The following is a 17,486-nucleotide window of genomic DNA, read 5'->3' as shown; positions in this document are numbered from 1 at the left end:
TGGACTAATGGATTTTAAACTGCCACATCTGGCAGCATGGCTAAACTTTGCTCTGAGAAATTGAGCTGCTGCAGACAAGGAAGCCTGGAAAGGACAAACCTCCTCATTAGGTGTTTTCATCACACACACACAACACACACACACACACACACAATCAGGACTAGAAGTGAGAGGAGGACTAGAACTGCAGCCAGGCAGTAAGCAGCTATCAGGCGGAACTAGGTGAGGACTGTCTGACTTGTGGAACATTGAGCCAAGGCCTTGAAGCAGGTCTCAGGTCACCCTCAGTCCATGTGCTGCCTGGCCTCTGGCAGCTGAAACAAGTCTCCTCCAAGGAAGAACGTCTCCAGGCCCAAATTAAAGTGGTGTAATGAGCTCCTAATTAAAGATGACAAGCAGAAGAGAAGATAATCTCCCTCAATTGAGAGTCAACAGAAGCTATCAATTAAAGGGCTGCACAAATTGGACTTTTTCTGGAAGTTTTTTTTGAGACCAAGTCTTGCTATGTAGTTCAGGCAGGCTTGAACTCACTATGTAGCCCAGGCTGGCCTCAAACTCGGGGCAGTCCTCCTGCCTCAGCCTTCTGAGTGCTGAAATGATGGTGTGTACCATCACAACTGGCTCCAAAAATTGGAATTTTTCTGACTCAATGTATAACAGCTGTGTGTGGAATGTCTAAAGCAATACAGGGTACAGTCATGAAGAATAACAATTTTTTATGGTTACTAAACTTTTATGATTTGGCAAGCAAAATTTAATTTGAGAAATAATTTGAAACTAAAATGTAAAGTTAGAAATAATTAACTTAGATTGAGGCAGGAGGATCATTGCAAGTTCGAGACCAGCCTGGGGCTACAAAGTGAGCTCAAGGCTGCCTCAACTATATAGTGAGACCCTGTCTCAAAGAAAAAATAATTGTGCTCAGTCATTTCAGTTACTTAGTGTATTTCAGAAATTCTGTTCTTAGAAACATACATAAGTAGCTCAGCATGGTAGTGCACAACTATAATCCAAGAACTGTGGGAGGTTGAGATTCAAGAATCACAAATTCTTCAGCCTGGTCAATTTAGCAAGTTAAAGAGACCCTTTCTTAAAATGTAAAATATGAAAAGGGCTGGGATTGAAACAGAGGCCCTCAGTTCAATCCTCAGTCCTATAAAAAACAAAAGTAAAAGCAAAAACCAAAGTAAAACAACAGCCAACAGCCAATATGCACCTATGTTCTTGGCACTGGGAGGCTGAGGCAGGAGGATCATTGTGAGTTTGAGGCCAGCATAGGCTACATAGTTTAAGGACAGCCTGAAGTGTATGAGACCTTGTCTCAAAAAACACCCCTCCATAAATGGATTTAATTGTGTACATTTTAAAATGAATATTACTGTTATTTTATCAGGCTGATAAGCAGAATGATGGTGAGTATTCATACAATGAAAAGGAAAGAACCGTAAATAAGAAAAGTGAGGTGTGCAGTCCCCAGAGAAAATATACAGGATTTACAGCTAAGATGATTAATGTGTCTGATATTTTTGTTTTTTTGTGTTTCGTTTTTTAGTACAAGAGATCAAACACATCCTAGCGCTTGCCAGGCAGGCCGCTGAGTTAAATCCCCAGCCCTAATGTGTTTGATATTAAGGAGTTTTATTTAGATGCATGGCTTTGTGGTTCCAGTGTGGCTGTCATTGAAGCTAAAACCCTTAAGTCCTGTGGCATTGTGAATTAGCGTAGTATTAAGCATGAAAATACTGTCTGAGGTGGCTCATAGATTCTCTGTAGGTCTGCTTTTCTTGGCAGTGTAAAAGGTGCCTCTGGCAGTGCCAATGCACTGACTTTTCTTTTTTGAAGCAGCCTAGTGACCAACATATTAATTTCTGTCTTGTCCTTGATTTCTTTGTGAAAATTTACCTAGTAAAGAGCATTGTGGTAGCAGAATTTCCAGTGCCTCAGGATTGGCCAAGGTAGCATGATATTAGATAATGTGGAAGAAATAAAGATATAAAACATTGGGATTTTCCTCATGGAATTTTTAATTTAGCCCAGATCAGATAAATTCATAGGTGTACTTTCCATCACCAGGCAGTTTGAACTGTAAGTTGATAGTACAGATAAAGAAATTTCCTAGTTGCTAAGAAAGGAAGAAAATATTTAGGACTGAGCACTCAAAGAAGGCATTGTTCATTGGGGAAGGATTTGAGTCAGGCTTTGAAAGATAGATGGGGTTTCGGTGAACAGTACAGCAGGAGAAAAGGCAAGAGCACGGGCGAATGTAATGCCTGCCAGGGTTCTTTAGCCGTGTTGTGAGATTTGTTTGGATGGTAGGGAGGCTTAGGGAAAAATAGGTTTGAGACGATTTTAAATGGTTCACAGAACAAGGATAAAGGGTTTGGGTCATTGTTCCATTTCAAATTTATATTTTAAAGTTAGAATTTTTTTTCTGGTTTTTTGAGGGTCTCAATGTATAGTTCAAGCTGGCTCTGAACTCACTATGAAGCCCAGGTTGGCCTTGAACTCAGTAAAATCTTCCTGCCTCAGCTTCCTGAATGTTGGGACTACAGGTATGCACCAAAATGCCTAGCTGAAATTGGAATTTTAAACTTATAGTCATTTGGTACTGATTTTTAAAACAAACGCGCTTGTCAGTATTACACATCAATTAAAAAGGACTATTCTGCTTACAGTGTTTCTTTGTTCCTTGCTTTTGGTCAGCCTAACCTGGATGGACATTATCCAATTTGGCTAAAGTGCTGCCAAACAGTTATGCAGCTCTCCCTAGAGCCTTGACGTGGCTTTGATTTAGGAAAGAGCAGCTCTCTAAAAGCTTTTCATGCAGACTGGTATCTATCATTGTGACCTTTTAAAGATTTGAAACATGCAGCAATTAGAGTGAAAAAGAAACTTGTTTTTAATTAGAAACAACACTCCAGAGCTTCTTGGTTGGTATCACAAACTCTCCTGCTACTTTTCTGTGTTGTGAGGGTAGTCTGCAGATGGAGGGAAATCACTAGCTGAATAAAACTGAGAGAAAAGAGAAAAAGAGAGAAGAGACATGGTCAGCAGATGCAAATTTACTTTTGAACGTGAGTTAGCATGGTACGTGCTGACGTCTGGCCAATTCCTGGAGTTTGCTCAGATGTTCTTGTGAGTTTGTGCATTGCCTGCTCTAGTGAAATATCTTAAAGGGTAAGTTTGTCCCAAGACTTGCAGAGCAGAATCTTCGTCATCTTTTTGTTATCATAATATCTGCTTATGCTCTGTAAACAACTGCAGAAGTTGCACAAAAGACTTTAATGCACAAAAGACTGCAGTTAGAAATGGGCTGGAGGTCTAGCTCACTGGTAAAATACTTGCTTGAGCACACACTAGGTGCTAGGTTCCAATCCAAGCACAGAAAAAACCACACCAAAATAAAACAAAAACTTTCGAAGTGTAAATACTAGAGATTTTATTAGAATTTATTTCAGTTTTCACAATAATGAAAATATTAAGGGCATTTGTAAAAAAGTATACATATGTTAGAGTTTACTGTTTTAGTGAATCACTTTTATAAATTTTGGCCAATGTGAACTGAAAAAAGTTTTTTGTTTGTTTTTTGAGACAGGGTCTTGCTATGTAGTTTAGGTTGGCCTTGAACTTAATATGAAGCCCATGCTGGCCTCAAACTCGCTGTGATCCTCCTGCCTCAGCCTCCCATGTGCTGAGATTTCAGGTGTGGGCCACCACACCCAGATGAGAGAATTTTTCTTAAAACAGGATACAAATATTACTCCTAAGTATAGTGTCTCACCTCTGCTTTACGAATAAAAGTGGTGGAAATTCTATTTTGTGTGCAAGTACATCGTTGCAAATAGGATAAAGTTCTTTAGCAGAGTGTCCTAGTTATGAAAGTTGGGCTAGTTGCACATAAACTTTCTTAGCTTATTTCAAACCTCATTTGGAGTTTTAGCCAGTGTGTATAATTAGGTGAGCTGATAATTTTGTGTGTGTGTTGAGTGGTAGTGGTGGTGGCGTTGCTGGGGATTGAATGCAGGGTTTCACAATAAGCTACATTCCCAGCTCTTTTTACTTTGAGACAGGATATTGCTAAATCCCTAAGTTGCCCAGGTGGGCGCAGACTTGGAATCTTCCTTCCTCAGCCTCCCAGTTATGCTCTTCTACCTCTGATCTCTGAGCTGATATTTTTATCAAATTATTATAACAATAAGCTAAAGATGAATAAACCTTTAAAAGATAGCATTTGTAATTGTATCATTCTTGTTTTGTGAAATACCAAGAGTGGATAGATTGACAGAGACCTGAACACAGAGGTGGCTTCCAGGGCCTGGGGCGAGAGAATAGGGACATATGTTTAATGGATATAGTTTCACTTGCAAATAAAAAATTTCTGGAGACTAGTTTTACAGCAAAATGAATATACTTAACATTATTGAACTGTTCGTTTAAAAATTAAGATGGTACGTTTTATCTCCTGTGTTTTTAGCCACAATTTAAAAAAATTAAAAGGTGGAAAAGATAGCATTTGTAATGTTAAAATTCATCAGATTCCTAGGAATAAATTTGTCCAAAGATTTATGAATGTCCTCTAAAATGTATAAAGCATCATTAGGAGAAATTAATGAATAAATAAATAGAGCAGTAGACTGGTCTCTTCAAATTGTCTTCATCATTATTGTAGTTTCGGATGAAATACCAGTGGTTTGATTTTTGTTGTTGTTGTAGTTTCTACTGTTTTTTGGGAGGAACCAAAGCTGATTCTAAAATTCATACAGAAAAACAAAGTGCTAAGTACTCTTCAGGCATTCTTAAAAAGGAACAGAACCAGATATAATGTTTATATTGCCAGTCAGAAAGATCCGTTATAGAACTGTACTGTGCGAGACAGTAGTTCTCAAATTGTGGTCCCTGGAACCTCAACAGTGTCACCTGGGAGCCTGCTGGAAATGGCATTTCTGTGGTACTGCTTCAAACCCTTCTGGATCAGAACCTTTGGGATGGGGCCAAAGAGTTTATGTTCCAGCATGTTTTCTTGGTTATTTTTAGAACTTTAGAAACACTGAATTAAGATGTTTTTGCAAAAGGAAATACAAACCAATCAGTGGAACAGTCTGGACACACACATATACAGATTCACCTGACTTATGGCAAAGGTGGCGTTGCAGTCAGTGGGAAGGGTAGGCTCTTTGTGAACATACTGGATCAGTATAAACTCCATATGGAGAACAGCTCTCCTAGCTGCTGTATCGTATTTCATGAAACATTAGTTCTAGAAAGGTTTCCTATATAAAAATAAAAAGCAAAATTATGTAGTCCCAGCAAAAATATAAGAGAACATCTTTGAGAACTTAGGACAAATAGGACAGCAAAACTCTAAACAGCAAGAATAAACTGGACTATATTAATACTAAGTGCTTTTAACCAAAAGATACCGTTAATATTTGTAAAGCACTTAGACTATTGCCTGGCTAGCACATAATACGTCTTGTGTACATATGAATGTAAACTAGTACAACCTCTGTGGAAATTAGTATGGAGATTCTTCAAAAAACTACAAATACAAATTTCATTTAACCCTGTTACTCCCTTTCTAGGGATCTTCCTGAAAGATTAAAGCATTACGTAGCCATGTTTATAGCAGCACAGTTTATAGTAACTAAATCTTGGAAGCAGCCTATATGACTATGAACAGATAAATGGATAAAGAAAATGTGGTATTTACACAATGGGGTACTTACTCTGCTACAAAGAAAGATAAACTTGCGTCATTTGTAAGAAAATGGATGTACCTTAAGACCATAATATTAAGTGAAATAAATTGAACAGAGAAACTTAAATATTCATGGTTTCTCTTACATGAGAAACCCAAATTATAAATAAGGAGCAAAATAAAAGATAGATAATAGGAAGTAGGGAAATAGATCTTTTTCAAATAAAGAGATCAAGAGATGGAGGAGGAGAACCTTGTGCTTAGTGGTAGATGCCTTTAATCTCAGCACTTTGGAGGATGAGGCAGGAGGGTTGCCTTGGATTTGAGGCCAGCTGGGACTACATAATGAATTTAAGATCAGCCTGAATACATAGCAAGACAGTCTGTCTCAAAAAATAAACAAAAACAAAAGAGATGTAGAGAAGTGAGGGAAAGGGGAGAAGGGATGAAAGAAGGAATTAATATGTGTTATGTACATGCATCAACTCCACACAAGGGACGTAACCTTGTGTACTGCAAACATGTACTAACAAAAATAAGAATTAAAAAAATAAAATATTTTTGAAACAATTAATAAATGACATACTGCCTTCTATATTGGCACTTTTGTTACTGTAATGGAGTACCTGAGGCTGGGTAACCTTATGAAGAAAAGAGTTATATTTTGGCTTATGTGCTTGGTCTAAGGTTAAGGGTCTACATGTAATGATGACCTTGATGCCAAATTACCATGGTGGTATGCTGACATGAGATAGGGAAATGGAGAGAGAGAGAGAGAGAGAGAGAGAGAGAGAGAGAGAGAGAGAGAGAGAATGAGAGAGAACAAACAAGCGTGTGTGTGTGTGTATGTGTGTGTGTGCTCATGCTTGCATTTCTGTCTTCTCGCTCTCTTCAATGTCCACCTGGACTCAATCATGGAGACTTGATCCTAATGGCCATATCTGACCATAATCACTTCTCCAATGTGCACCTCTAAACACAGTCAGATGAAGTTTCCACACTTTTAATACTTTACAATAAAGATTAAATATCCACACTTAAAGCCTAGGCCACACTCAAACGGTACCATGAACAGTTGACCCTGAGTGTCATTTGGGCAGCATGTTTGTTTGTGTACTGACTGTCTGGAGCCTTACTTGTTGAATGGCAGATGCCATTTCAACTAGTCAGTTCTTGTATTGAACAAATTCGGTAAAATTGCTGCTTTTATATTTCCTGTTATAAAAATTAATGAAAAATATGTAAATTTTGGTCATCTGTATTTAAATAATCAGACTGGTAAATGGTTAATGACATTATTTCTCCTTAATTTTTTTTACTTTTATTTATTTTTGGTACTGAGGACTGAACTCACAACCTTATGCCTACTCGGCAAGTGCTTAAGCCACTGAGCTAAATTTCCAACCCAAAATTTGATTCCAACCCAAAATGATTCTTATTTTATTTCATTTCATTTTTTACCAAGGATTGAACTCATAACCATGTACTTACCAAGCAGGTTGCCTACACCTCTGAGCTAGATCCTCAACCCCTTTTCCTTAATTATTACAAAATTTTGGAGATGCAGTAAGCTTTCATCCTCTTTTTGTCTTATTTTTTTCTCTTGATGGATAAGATATTTTACTGCAGAGAAGTTATTTTACTTATTCAAGGACAAAGTACATAATAGCTTGGAAGAAAACAAGCTAGTTTAGGGAAGAATTAATATTAATTTGTAGATTTTTACAAAGCCTCTTAAATCATGTGGGGACCTTACTCCATTATTTTTAATGCTGTAAAGCAAATAGACTGTTCTGTAGCTGAAAGTAACCTTAGAGGCCTCAGATCTAATCCCATCATTGTATAGATGAGTTAAATGAAGTCCAAAAATGGTGAACACCTCTCCCAGTGGAGCGGATTGATGGAGGGCCTAGACCTGTATCCAGGCCTTTTTTTCAGTACAATTTAACCCTGTGCCAAATAATGTTATATGTCACAATTTAGGAGAGACATATTTTAAAAGAACTTGTAAGTTATTTTACTTGGCTTTGAAAGCATATTGTCTTAAAGAAAAATATTTTAGGTAATGTTGAAGTTTCTGTGTTGCCCCACAAAAGCCTATAAATTACTTGGATTATAGTAATTTAAGCATTATTTCTTGATATTTATTATTTACAATATTGTATCTTTGGGAGACTATATTCCAATTTTATTTAGGAAAATTATGATTTTGTTTGGGGGGGAATGGTAATTAAAAAAACCCAATCACTGTGAATTTATATCATTGTATGCCTCCATTGCTTTGGAAAAGAGGACCAAGAAAATCTCCTTTCCTGTCCTTTCCTTATATGCCTCCCATATGCCAGGTAGTTGGTAAGGCTCTGGTGAGCCATACTGTTGGGACTTCTGCCTAGAGGAGCCAGACTGGATACAGTAGAAGAGAATTGCTGGATAGAGATGGAGTCACTTAGATGGAGGAATGAAAAAGTTCTCTGACAAGGTAACATTTAAGCAGAGACCTGAAGGCAGACAGAACCGGATAGTAGGGTGATCACTTCTTACGTTCCAAACAGAGTGAATTCAGAGCAGTGTCTCTTACTGGTAGACTAGCTTGTGTTTTCTTTTTTTTCTTTTTTTTTTTTTTTAGCTTGTGTTTTCACTAGGTGGGCTTGGCCTGCTGCTTGGGCAGGTGTGCCAGTCAATCTTGACTGTCAGTTTGACTGGATTAGGAGACCCTGGAGAGGTGTTTCGTTCGTGGTTATAGTGCACCAATCTTTGGGGGGCCCTGGTAGGTGGAGCCGGGTCACTGGGCCATGTGTCTTTGGAGGGCATATTTCTATGGCACTCTGTGCCTTTGCTCTGTTTCCCAGCTGCCATGAAGTGAGCAGCTTTGCTCTGCCACACCCTTCTTGTGTGATGTTTCTGTCTTGGACCAGCCAATCATGCCTGAAACCTCGAAAGCTATGAAAGCCTTTCCTCCATTAAGTTATAGGTGAGAAGTATTTTTGTCTCAGTAAAAAACTGACTTTAGGCAGCAGCTTAGATTGGTGCTTTTCCCAGTGAATGGTTTCCTGGGTTGGACTGAAAATTTCTTAAAATATGATTTTCTTTTGACGTCAGAAGAGTAGATGTAAAACTCCTGTTTAGTTTTCTTTTTCATTATTTAATATTCCATATTAGGATTTCTTCTTCTTCTTTTTTTTTACTGGTACCAGGGATTGAACTCATGACCACACGCTTGCAAGGCAGACGCTTATGCCGCTGAGCTAAATCCCCAGCCCCATTAGGATTTATTCTTACCTCATGGCAGCAGTGCTTTGTGCAATATACTAAATATAGCCTACCTTCTTCCTTTCTGAAAGGCTTTCTTAAGTCTATCTCCTGGACAACAGATCCAAGATATTTTACATTCTTTATGATACCATCATCCGGTCAATCCCTTCTTGACAGCTTTTCAAATGTCCCTTTGTCAGATTGCATTCACATTCAGTATTTAGGGACAACGGTTTCCTTGACTTACATGTGAAAGTATCAGGCAAATCTCTTGTTCTCATGCCAGTATAAAAAGCAGTTTGACTTCGCTGTTTTGTTTCTGTGAAGGACATTTCATTCTTTCAGTGTGCAGATGTTTGAAACAAGCTTTTTGCTTTTCTTTTTTCCTGTGCTGTGTTTTGAACCCAGGGCCATATGAATGCTAGGTCAGTGCTGTGCCACTGTGTTCCAGTCTAGTCCAAGGAATAATCTGCTAAACACTGCACTTTAACTCTGATGGCATGTGCCTTGAACCAGTCAATGTTTTGCACTATTTTTGTTGGCAGTGTGTTGGATCAGTGGGGAGGTACAGGTGAGTACTGTTGCTTGTCCACTCTGGGCTGAGAGAAAACACTGTAGGAGGAGGAGCCCGGAGGCTCCCATGTGAGTCAGGGCTACTTCAGTAGGCTTTGGGAAGCTTTACTGTTTCCTGTTTATTTTGTGCTCATACTGTGGTGAGAGGTGAGGAGCGTTACTCCAGTTTTATAGTGGAGGAAAGAGACCCAGGGAGGTTCAAGGAGCTGCCCAGGCCATGCAGCTAACGTGGTGGAGCTGGGATTCCCTTCAGCTTTGGTCGCCCAGGGAGACTCTTCCCACTGTTGTGAGAGCCACTCCTCAGAGCTTTTCCTGCTGGGGATGGGTAATCCCATTAACAGGGTGTGGGGTGCTGTTCATTCTATATGGGTTTGCAGATTTACCTGAGAAAAATTCTTCCCTTTGAAAATTCTGGGGGTTTTTGTTTTTGCTTTTGTTTTTTTGGTACTGGGGATCAAACTCATGACCTCACGCATGTCAGGCAGGCGCTTGTGCCACTGAGCTAAACCCCTGGCCCTCCTGGAAAATTCTTTTTTTTTTTTGCCTTTTTCGTTTTTACCGGTACCGGGGATCGAACTCACGACTGCCTGCTTGCAAGGCAGGGACTTACGCCACTGAGCTAAATCCCCAGCCCCTCCTGGAAAATTCTTGAGATGACATTTTATGAATAAAATATTCTGCAAGATAGTATTGTGCATACTAAGGAAACTGTTTCAAGGCGATAAAAAGGTTTAAATTTTCAAAGTTAGGTTCGATAAATAAGATTATTTAATAAGACATTGCAATAGAATGTAAGTTGTATGAAACCAGGGACCTCTGTCTTGTTACTTTGTCCCTAGAGTCTAGAGCAAACTTCAGTAAGTTCTCATTCTTTTGATTTTCCTCCTTTATTTTTTGCTTACTCTTTCTACTGTCTCCAGGGTTTTTTCCTATGTCTTCTTACATTACTCTGTTTTCTGATTTTTCCTGGGTGATATCATCCATTTCCAAAAGGTAAGCACATATATATGTTTAACTTTTTGAGACAGGGTCCCTCTGTGTAGTTCAGGCTGGGCTGGAACTCACTTTGTAGCCTATGCTGGCCTCAAACTTACTTCTAATCCTCCTGCCTCACCATCCCATGTACTGGGATTACAGGTGTGTACCACCATGCCTTTCATGGATAAGCATATCTTAATTTAGCTATTTAAGTTTAAGCATTAATTTTGTTTAGAAAAGCATTCTAAAATAATATAAAAGTGTTATTCTGGGCCTTAGGAGACCAGTAGCAGCTTTTGTTGTTACCAAAGGCATAATATTGAGCAAATGACTTAACTTTTAGTGTTTCATTGTGAAAGGAGTTGATCTACATTAGAATTAAAAACTCAATTATTTTAGGGGCCAGGCAGGCAACACGAATGAATGAGTGAACCAGACATCTTATAATAAGGAATTGTAGAGACTTTGGTATAGTTTATGCTCTGTTAAAGAATTTCTTGCTAACCTTTAATGAGAATTTGGAGCTATGAATGAATATGACCAAAAAACACAACTTTTATTATTTTAGCCTACCTGGGGAATGTTTTTTTAAAACACTAATACTTAGATCTTCTCTCAAAGATAGAATTTGCTTTGAAAAAAAATCAAAGCTTCCCAGGTGTTTCTAATGAGCAACTGGTTTTTTTGGAATGATTATTTGGACTCTTGATTAGGATACTTTCCACACTTGTCTTTTAGAAACAAGCAAATACTTGTTTAGCAACAGGCAACATAACAATGATCAAGGGTGGCCTCAGCTTTCAGACAAATAAAAGTCTTTTTCGTTATAGTGAGCTTTAATGAAAGTTATTATTTGGACTGACCACTGGGGCACAATATTAGATTCCAGGTCACACAATGAAACAAAGCTTAAATTGTGTTCATTATACCAAGCTGTCCCTATTTATCACAATACATTTGGTTTGTTTTGCCTCAGACTATCACTTTTATTTCCCATTACACCTGTGGTTCTATTTAACGTTTCCATCATGTTTTCTGAATTGATGACAGTCTCAGCTGCTGAGGGGTTAGGTTTCAGTTTGTGCGTATTAAAGTTTTCTTGTAAGCCAGTCTTTCTTTAAATGCCCTATCTTGGAAAGCATTTAAAATAAAATTGGAGACCTCTAGTGAAGATCAGAAAGCTCTTTTGTGTGTTTTAGAATGATTTTCTATAGTGCAAATTGAAAACAAGTATTTTTTGCCTTTGTTTGCATAGGTTGTTAAATCTTTGTTCAGTTGTGTCCTGATATTTTTCACAGAATCGATTTTATCCTATTCAGAGTAAGATTTTTAGCAAATCCCTTCTTTTTGTGATCTTTTTCCTTCCATTAGTGTTTGCTTTCACAACCAAAGTTCTGGGCCATTCAGACATCAGCCTTGATCCTCCGGACAAAACTTGAGCGAGGAAGCACACGTCGAGTGGACCGGGCAATGAGGCAGACACAGGTAGGACTTAATGTGGCAGTTTGTTATTCTTCTAACTGTGTATTATGTGATGACTGAGAAATCGGATGGCTTATGTTTTACTTAAGCTCTCAGGAAAATCTTTTCACTTCCTCAACTCAGAAGTTTTGAAAATTAGCCAGATCATGTGAGAGAATAAATGCAAAATTTGTCAAATTTTCTGTCATTGTTGAGCCTCTTAGCTCATAATCTGAACTTTTGCCAGTTCCTCAGATTTAGAGTTTGATACTGCTGTTTGAGGTTACTGCATCCCTGAAGAATAAAGAAAAAGATTTGAAATTATATATACATACATATAATATTCATATGTAATATTTTTCTTAACAATCTGTTTTAAATCTTGTGAAAAACTGTTCCATTGCAGACTGTGTAAAGTGATACAGTAATAAACTCGGAGTAGAGCTAAAATGGCCTTTAGGTAAAAGTTTAACCTTGTCTTATTCATGTTGAAGAAATGCAGGTATGGTGAAGTCAGGAGGCTTGCTCTAATTTGGCCAGTTAACACAGTCTGAACTATAACTTGTAGTTAGTTACATTAAAAATTTCTAATAGTAGGACCTCAAATGTGTTAGATTTAGGGGAATGTCCAAGTGATATGTGCAGACTTGAAAAGAAGATGTTATATCATGCCTGAGGGTAAAAAAAAAATGAAGATTATAAAATCCACAGAGGTGAAAGAACTTCAGGTTGGAAACAGCCCATTAAAAACTCAGAGTTCTTTAATATTATGTTTAAAGTTATGTTGAATGTTGAAAATAGTATGTGGTGGAAATCCTTTTTATTTTAATGACCGTGAGTGAATTAAAGTGAAATTATATTTGTCAGGAACCATTTATATTGTACTGTTTACTAGTAATACATAGTTTTTTCCATTGTCATTTAGCTTTCCTTTCCCTGTTTGATCTAAATCCATATAATCAACATTTTTTTTTTTTTTTTTTTGGTACCAGGGATTGAACTCAGCAACCTCACGCTTGCCAGGCAGGTGCTTATGCCACTGAGCTAAATCCTCGGCTCTAATCAACATTTTCTTTATCATGAGATTACATCTTTTTCTTCTCTTCTTGACTGGGATGAAAGTAGTATGTGGTAAAAGCAGTATTTTATGTATAATCCAAATAGAAGCAAATTAATTGATGCCACATTAATTCAAAGAGACATCTCATTTATGTCCAGGCCCCCAGAATGGTATAAATTAAATTTACTGAGGTTTAAACCCAGAACTTTAGCACTGAAACCTTTTACACTAGCCCAGCCCCTTTTTCCTTCTATATTTTGAGATAGGGTTCTCACTAAATTGCCCAGGCTGGACTTTAGCAGTTCTTCTGCCCTAGCCTCTCAGAATGCTAGTATTAACATTTTCTTTTAAAGCTGGTCATTGTAGCCGTTGGGGACCATAAATTCACAATGGCTAGTTTTACATACTTCCCTAAGAGATGAATGGAGACTTGGGATTTTGGTATCACCTGTTTCATGATCACCAGTGTAAACATATCACGATAATATATTTAATGGTGTTTATTGAGGTGTCTCCCATAAGGCGATGGGAACTACTGGAGCCCCCTTAGTGAACTAAGGCTGGAATAAGATTTTTTGAGGCAGCTGCTCCTTTATTCACCAAGGACAATCCTGTCCAACAGCTCCCCCTCCTTAAGGGATCTCTATTTAACTAGCTTTACAATTTTTTGATGACCTGTGAGAACTAGATCATAACACTTTATACATTAGTATAAATTGCCAATGAAAGATTCTTGAGTGATTGTACAATATGTATTATATTTGTAAAAACAATGTTGATCTTTTTGATCAGGTGGCAACCTAGGTGGAAGCATGTCTTTACTTATAATGACATATGTAAACCAACTTAAATTATAGGCAAATGTTTAAAAATCCAAAATGGCAAAAAAAAAAAAAAAAAGTAAAAAAAAAATCACTGAGTTCAAACAAAACAGCTGTAAGTATGATAACTAGTACAAATCAGACAGAGAGACATACAAACACATATAAGACAATTTATTTATAAAACTAGAGTGTACTCAGATATATTTAGCTAGGTTGAATTATAATTTGTTTTTTAGTTCTTAAACGTGTAACTATAAATAGATGAATCATAGTCTGTGCTTCGGTTAACAAAGATCTCTTGTAATATGAATTAGAAGGAATAAAACCTTTTACACCTGTGAAAGCAAAGACAATTTTTAAGATGGGCCCTAGGCTAACAATTTATCTGATTGGAACATCTGGTTACATACAGGCTACTATTGATAGCCATATTTGTTGGATAGGCACAGCTGATGGGCAAAACTACTGTTTGGATAGCCACATATTCCCTTTTAATGGGACAGACTATTAAAGATAATTTTAACTATTTTCAGCAGGGGTGAGCAGGCCAGCTTTGGGTGTAGAAAGAGATTATCTCCCTGAACAGTGGCCAGCCTATAAGATGTTCTAGATAAAAGTCATGATGAGAGCCAGTCCTCTGTGGGCTGGGGTGTGTTGAATTGATAACTAGTGATCACCTTGTATTACTGACTGAACTCAATCAGCATGGTGCTGAGGGTAGCTCTTAGCGGGATTCCTTGAATCTTAATGTGTGGACGTATTTCCTGCACTTGCTTTGTATTTGACTCCTTGAGTGACTATTATGAATAATACTGTAAGTTTTGGGTCCTGTATTGTCTTGTTATCTTTGCAATCTCTGATTACAATGTGGGGTGTTGCCTATTTTTATATATATTATGTTCTCATTTAAAACTCTTACTAACTTGTAAGATTCTCTAGTAATGTTTAGTTCTATTTATGAACTTATCTGTGTTATAAAAATCAACCAGTCTGCCTTGTGCTGTAAAAACCAGTCAGCAGACTTCCAGTAAAGATGGTGGATAGATAAGAGTAGATTAGAGAGGCTCCCTGAGGCATACACCTCAGATGCTGAAATAGCACAGCATGGGGAGTCCAGGACAGAGGGAGATGGATCCTCTCAACCCAGGAAGAAACTAAAGTGAAAGGAACCAGTCAAACATGCAGTCCTGGGGCTGCTATTGAGGCAGCTAAGATTCTGTGCTCTCGCACACTCAAATTCCTGCCACTTGGACTCACTGGAACTGTAGTCGCACTGAAGTGCAGTCGCACTGAGGTTGGAGGTCAGCAAGGGACCTGTATCAACCTGCGGTTGACTGACCCAGAGGGGAGGAGCCAGCATATGCTGCTCCTGTTTTGCACTTCAATAACACACTGAACTGGGCAGGATCACCTAGCCAGTGTGCTTCAGAAGAACTGTAACCAACAAGGAAAGGGACTGGGACCTCCTCTATACGCCTGTATGGAAGAAACAAAAAATGTGAGAGGAGGAAGCAACAAGAAAAAGCTCCCAGCCCCCACCCTGAGAACACTGATCCAGGAGATGTAAATACAAAAGAGATTGAGGACAGCAAACATGCAATACCAGACACGGCATCAGTGGACATAAAGAGATGTCTTTGGGACCTCATAGATGAGTTCAAAAGTGAACTACTATTTAACCAAGTAAAGCAAAATATAAATAGATTAATAAAAGAAATGCTAAGCGCCTCTCAAGAAGACAAAGAGGGAAGAACAGAGGAGCACAAAAAAAGGAGAGAAACGTTTGATGAAGAATATAAAGAAAACATAGAATATATGAAGCAGGTTCAAAGAGATCACCAGGAAATAAAAAAACTCCATTGAAAGCTGACAAAATGACTTGAAAGAAATGAAGGATAGATTATCCAAACTGGAAGACAGGTTTGCAATGTAGGATCATGAAAGGAAAAATTTCTTAAAAATAACAAGGAAATAGGCAGTAACAGTACAAAGGCTATAAGACAACAAGAGGATCTATAATTTAAGAATAAAGAATGTGAATGAAGAAGCAGAGGTACAAACAAAGGAACTACAAAGGCTATTCACAGAAATAATTAAGGAAAACTTCCCAAGCATAGGAAAAGGAAATGATATTTAGATGTGTGAGGCATATAGAATTCCAGCCACCTACAACCAAAACAGAGCTACACCCAGGCATTTAATAATCAAGATCCCAGAAATTCCATATAAGAACAGAATATTAAAAGCCATCAGAGAAAAGAAACAGATTACCTATAAAGGAAAACCCATCAAAATAACGGCAGACTTCTCGACACAGACCATCAAATCAAGAAGAGCTTGGAGCAAAATATTCCAAGCCCTGAAAGAAAATAACTTCCAGTCCAGATTGATGTACCCTGAAAAACTGTCTCTAGAAATTAATGGAGAAACAAGATGCTTCCAAGACAAAGAGTAACTGGGAGAATTCATGACCACCAATCCAACCTTACAGAGAATACTGAAGGACATTCTAGAGAGAGACAAAAGTACCAGGATTTCAGGCAGAGAGTACCAGTGGCAGAGAGGCCTCAATGAATGGAGCAGAAAGTGGAATGAAGAAGAAAAGCAGACAACCAATGGCAGAAAAAGAGCACAACAGAAATGAGGCAGAGAAGGTTGGCTATAATCTTTAATATAGATGGCCTTGATACACACACACACGCACACACACACACACACACACACACACACACAAAGAAAATGAGAAACACAGGCAGAGTAGATCAGGAGGTAAGTCCACTGAGATGCTCTTTATAGGAAATATAATTAACCTGAAAAAGACTTTATGGACTGAAAATCAAATATGAGAAAACAATGCTCTCTGTGACAGAGAACCAGAGAGTAATTGAGGCAACTAGACCAGTATTTGTGGATAGGTTGGAAAGACAGGCTTTAAAAGGTAAAGGAATATAACTAGAGATCAAGTCCAGGAGGGAGAAGGTTTGGAACCACCTAGGTAAATAGCAGTTTGCCCCCCTAATCTAAAAACTGAGGGTATTGGTGAGACCCAAAATTGTACAGTGCACCCTGGTGGAGTGAAAGGGGAGGAATAGTCTTTAAAAAGACGGCAGAAGATATTGTTAATAGGATATCAGGATTTAAAACCCATATTACTTGCACCGCTCTGCTTAGATAGATTTTATCCTGTCTCAGTTTGTCTACTTGCACTATATCTGAGGGCATAGACAGCTATCCCAAAAATAACAGGATATAGTACAATAATGATCTTTAATTTCCTATTAACTTGATCTGGAGCCCTATATAACTTATACTGTTTTATCATGACTGATCTTAGTTAAATATGGCTTGTTTGATTGCTGTTTGGTTTCAACAGATTTTATTCCAAACTGTTATGATTGATAGTATCAAGTCTGAGATTATAGGCAACTATACTGAAGATGACAAGATTCACTATGATACCCATTCTGGTTTGATTGCTACCTGTTTTTGAAGTTTTACACTGTCTATAAAGTTGTGTTTTTATTAAAATGTACTGCTATATTCAATTATATTATGTCTGATAGGCAATTCTATTGAAGATAAGAAGAGACAATACAGTAACCATGGTGGAACTCCTTGTACAGTAGTTTTATATGTCTTT

The 17,486-nt window shown here is 37.9% G+C and overlaps 1 protein-coding gene and 1 pseudogene across 2 annotated transcripts in view; both read left to right on the top strand.

Annotated features, from left to right (window-relative positions):
- Ttc27 (tetratricopeptide repeat domain 27) overlaps nt 1–17,486 on the top strand; it is a 202,539-nt gene that overhangs the window by 58,694 nt on the left and 126,359 nt on the right. For both annotated transcript variants that reach the window (XM_063230045.1, XM_003473020.5), the window contains exon 10: nt 11,873–11,986. In XM_063230045.1, coding sequence (XP_063086115.1) covers nt 11,873–11,986 — 114 coding nt within the window. The remainder of the gene's footprint in view (nt 1–11,872; nt 11,987–17,486) is intronic.
- LOC134471381 (vesicle transport through interaction with t-SNAREs homolog 1B-like) overlaps nt 11,993–17,486 on the top strand; it is a 29,025-nt pseudogene continuing 23,531 nt past the window's right edge.

This window comes from Cavia porcellus, unplaced genomic scaffold (assembly GCF_034190915.1).
Source record: "Cavia porcellus strain 051 isolate PalLab524CR breed Dunkin Hartley unplaced genomic scaffold, mCavPor4.1 scaffold_1, whole genome shotgun sequence".
Lineage (NCBI taxonomy): Eukaryota > Metazoa > Chordata > Mammalia > Rodentia > Caviidae > Cavia > Cavia porcellus.
This window is presented reverse-complemented; position numbering and strand designations above follow the sequence as displayed.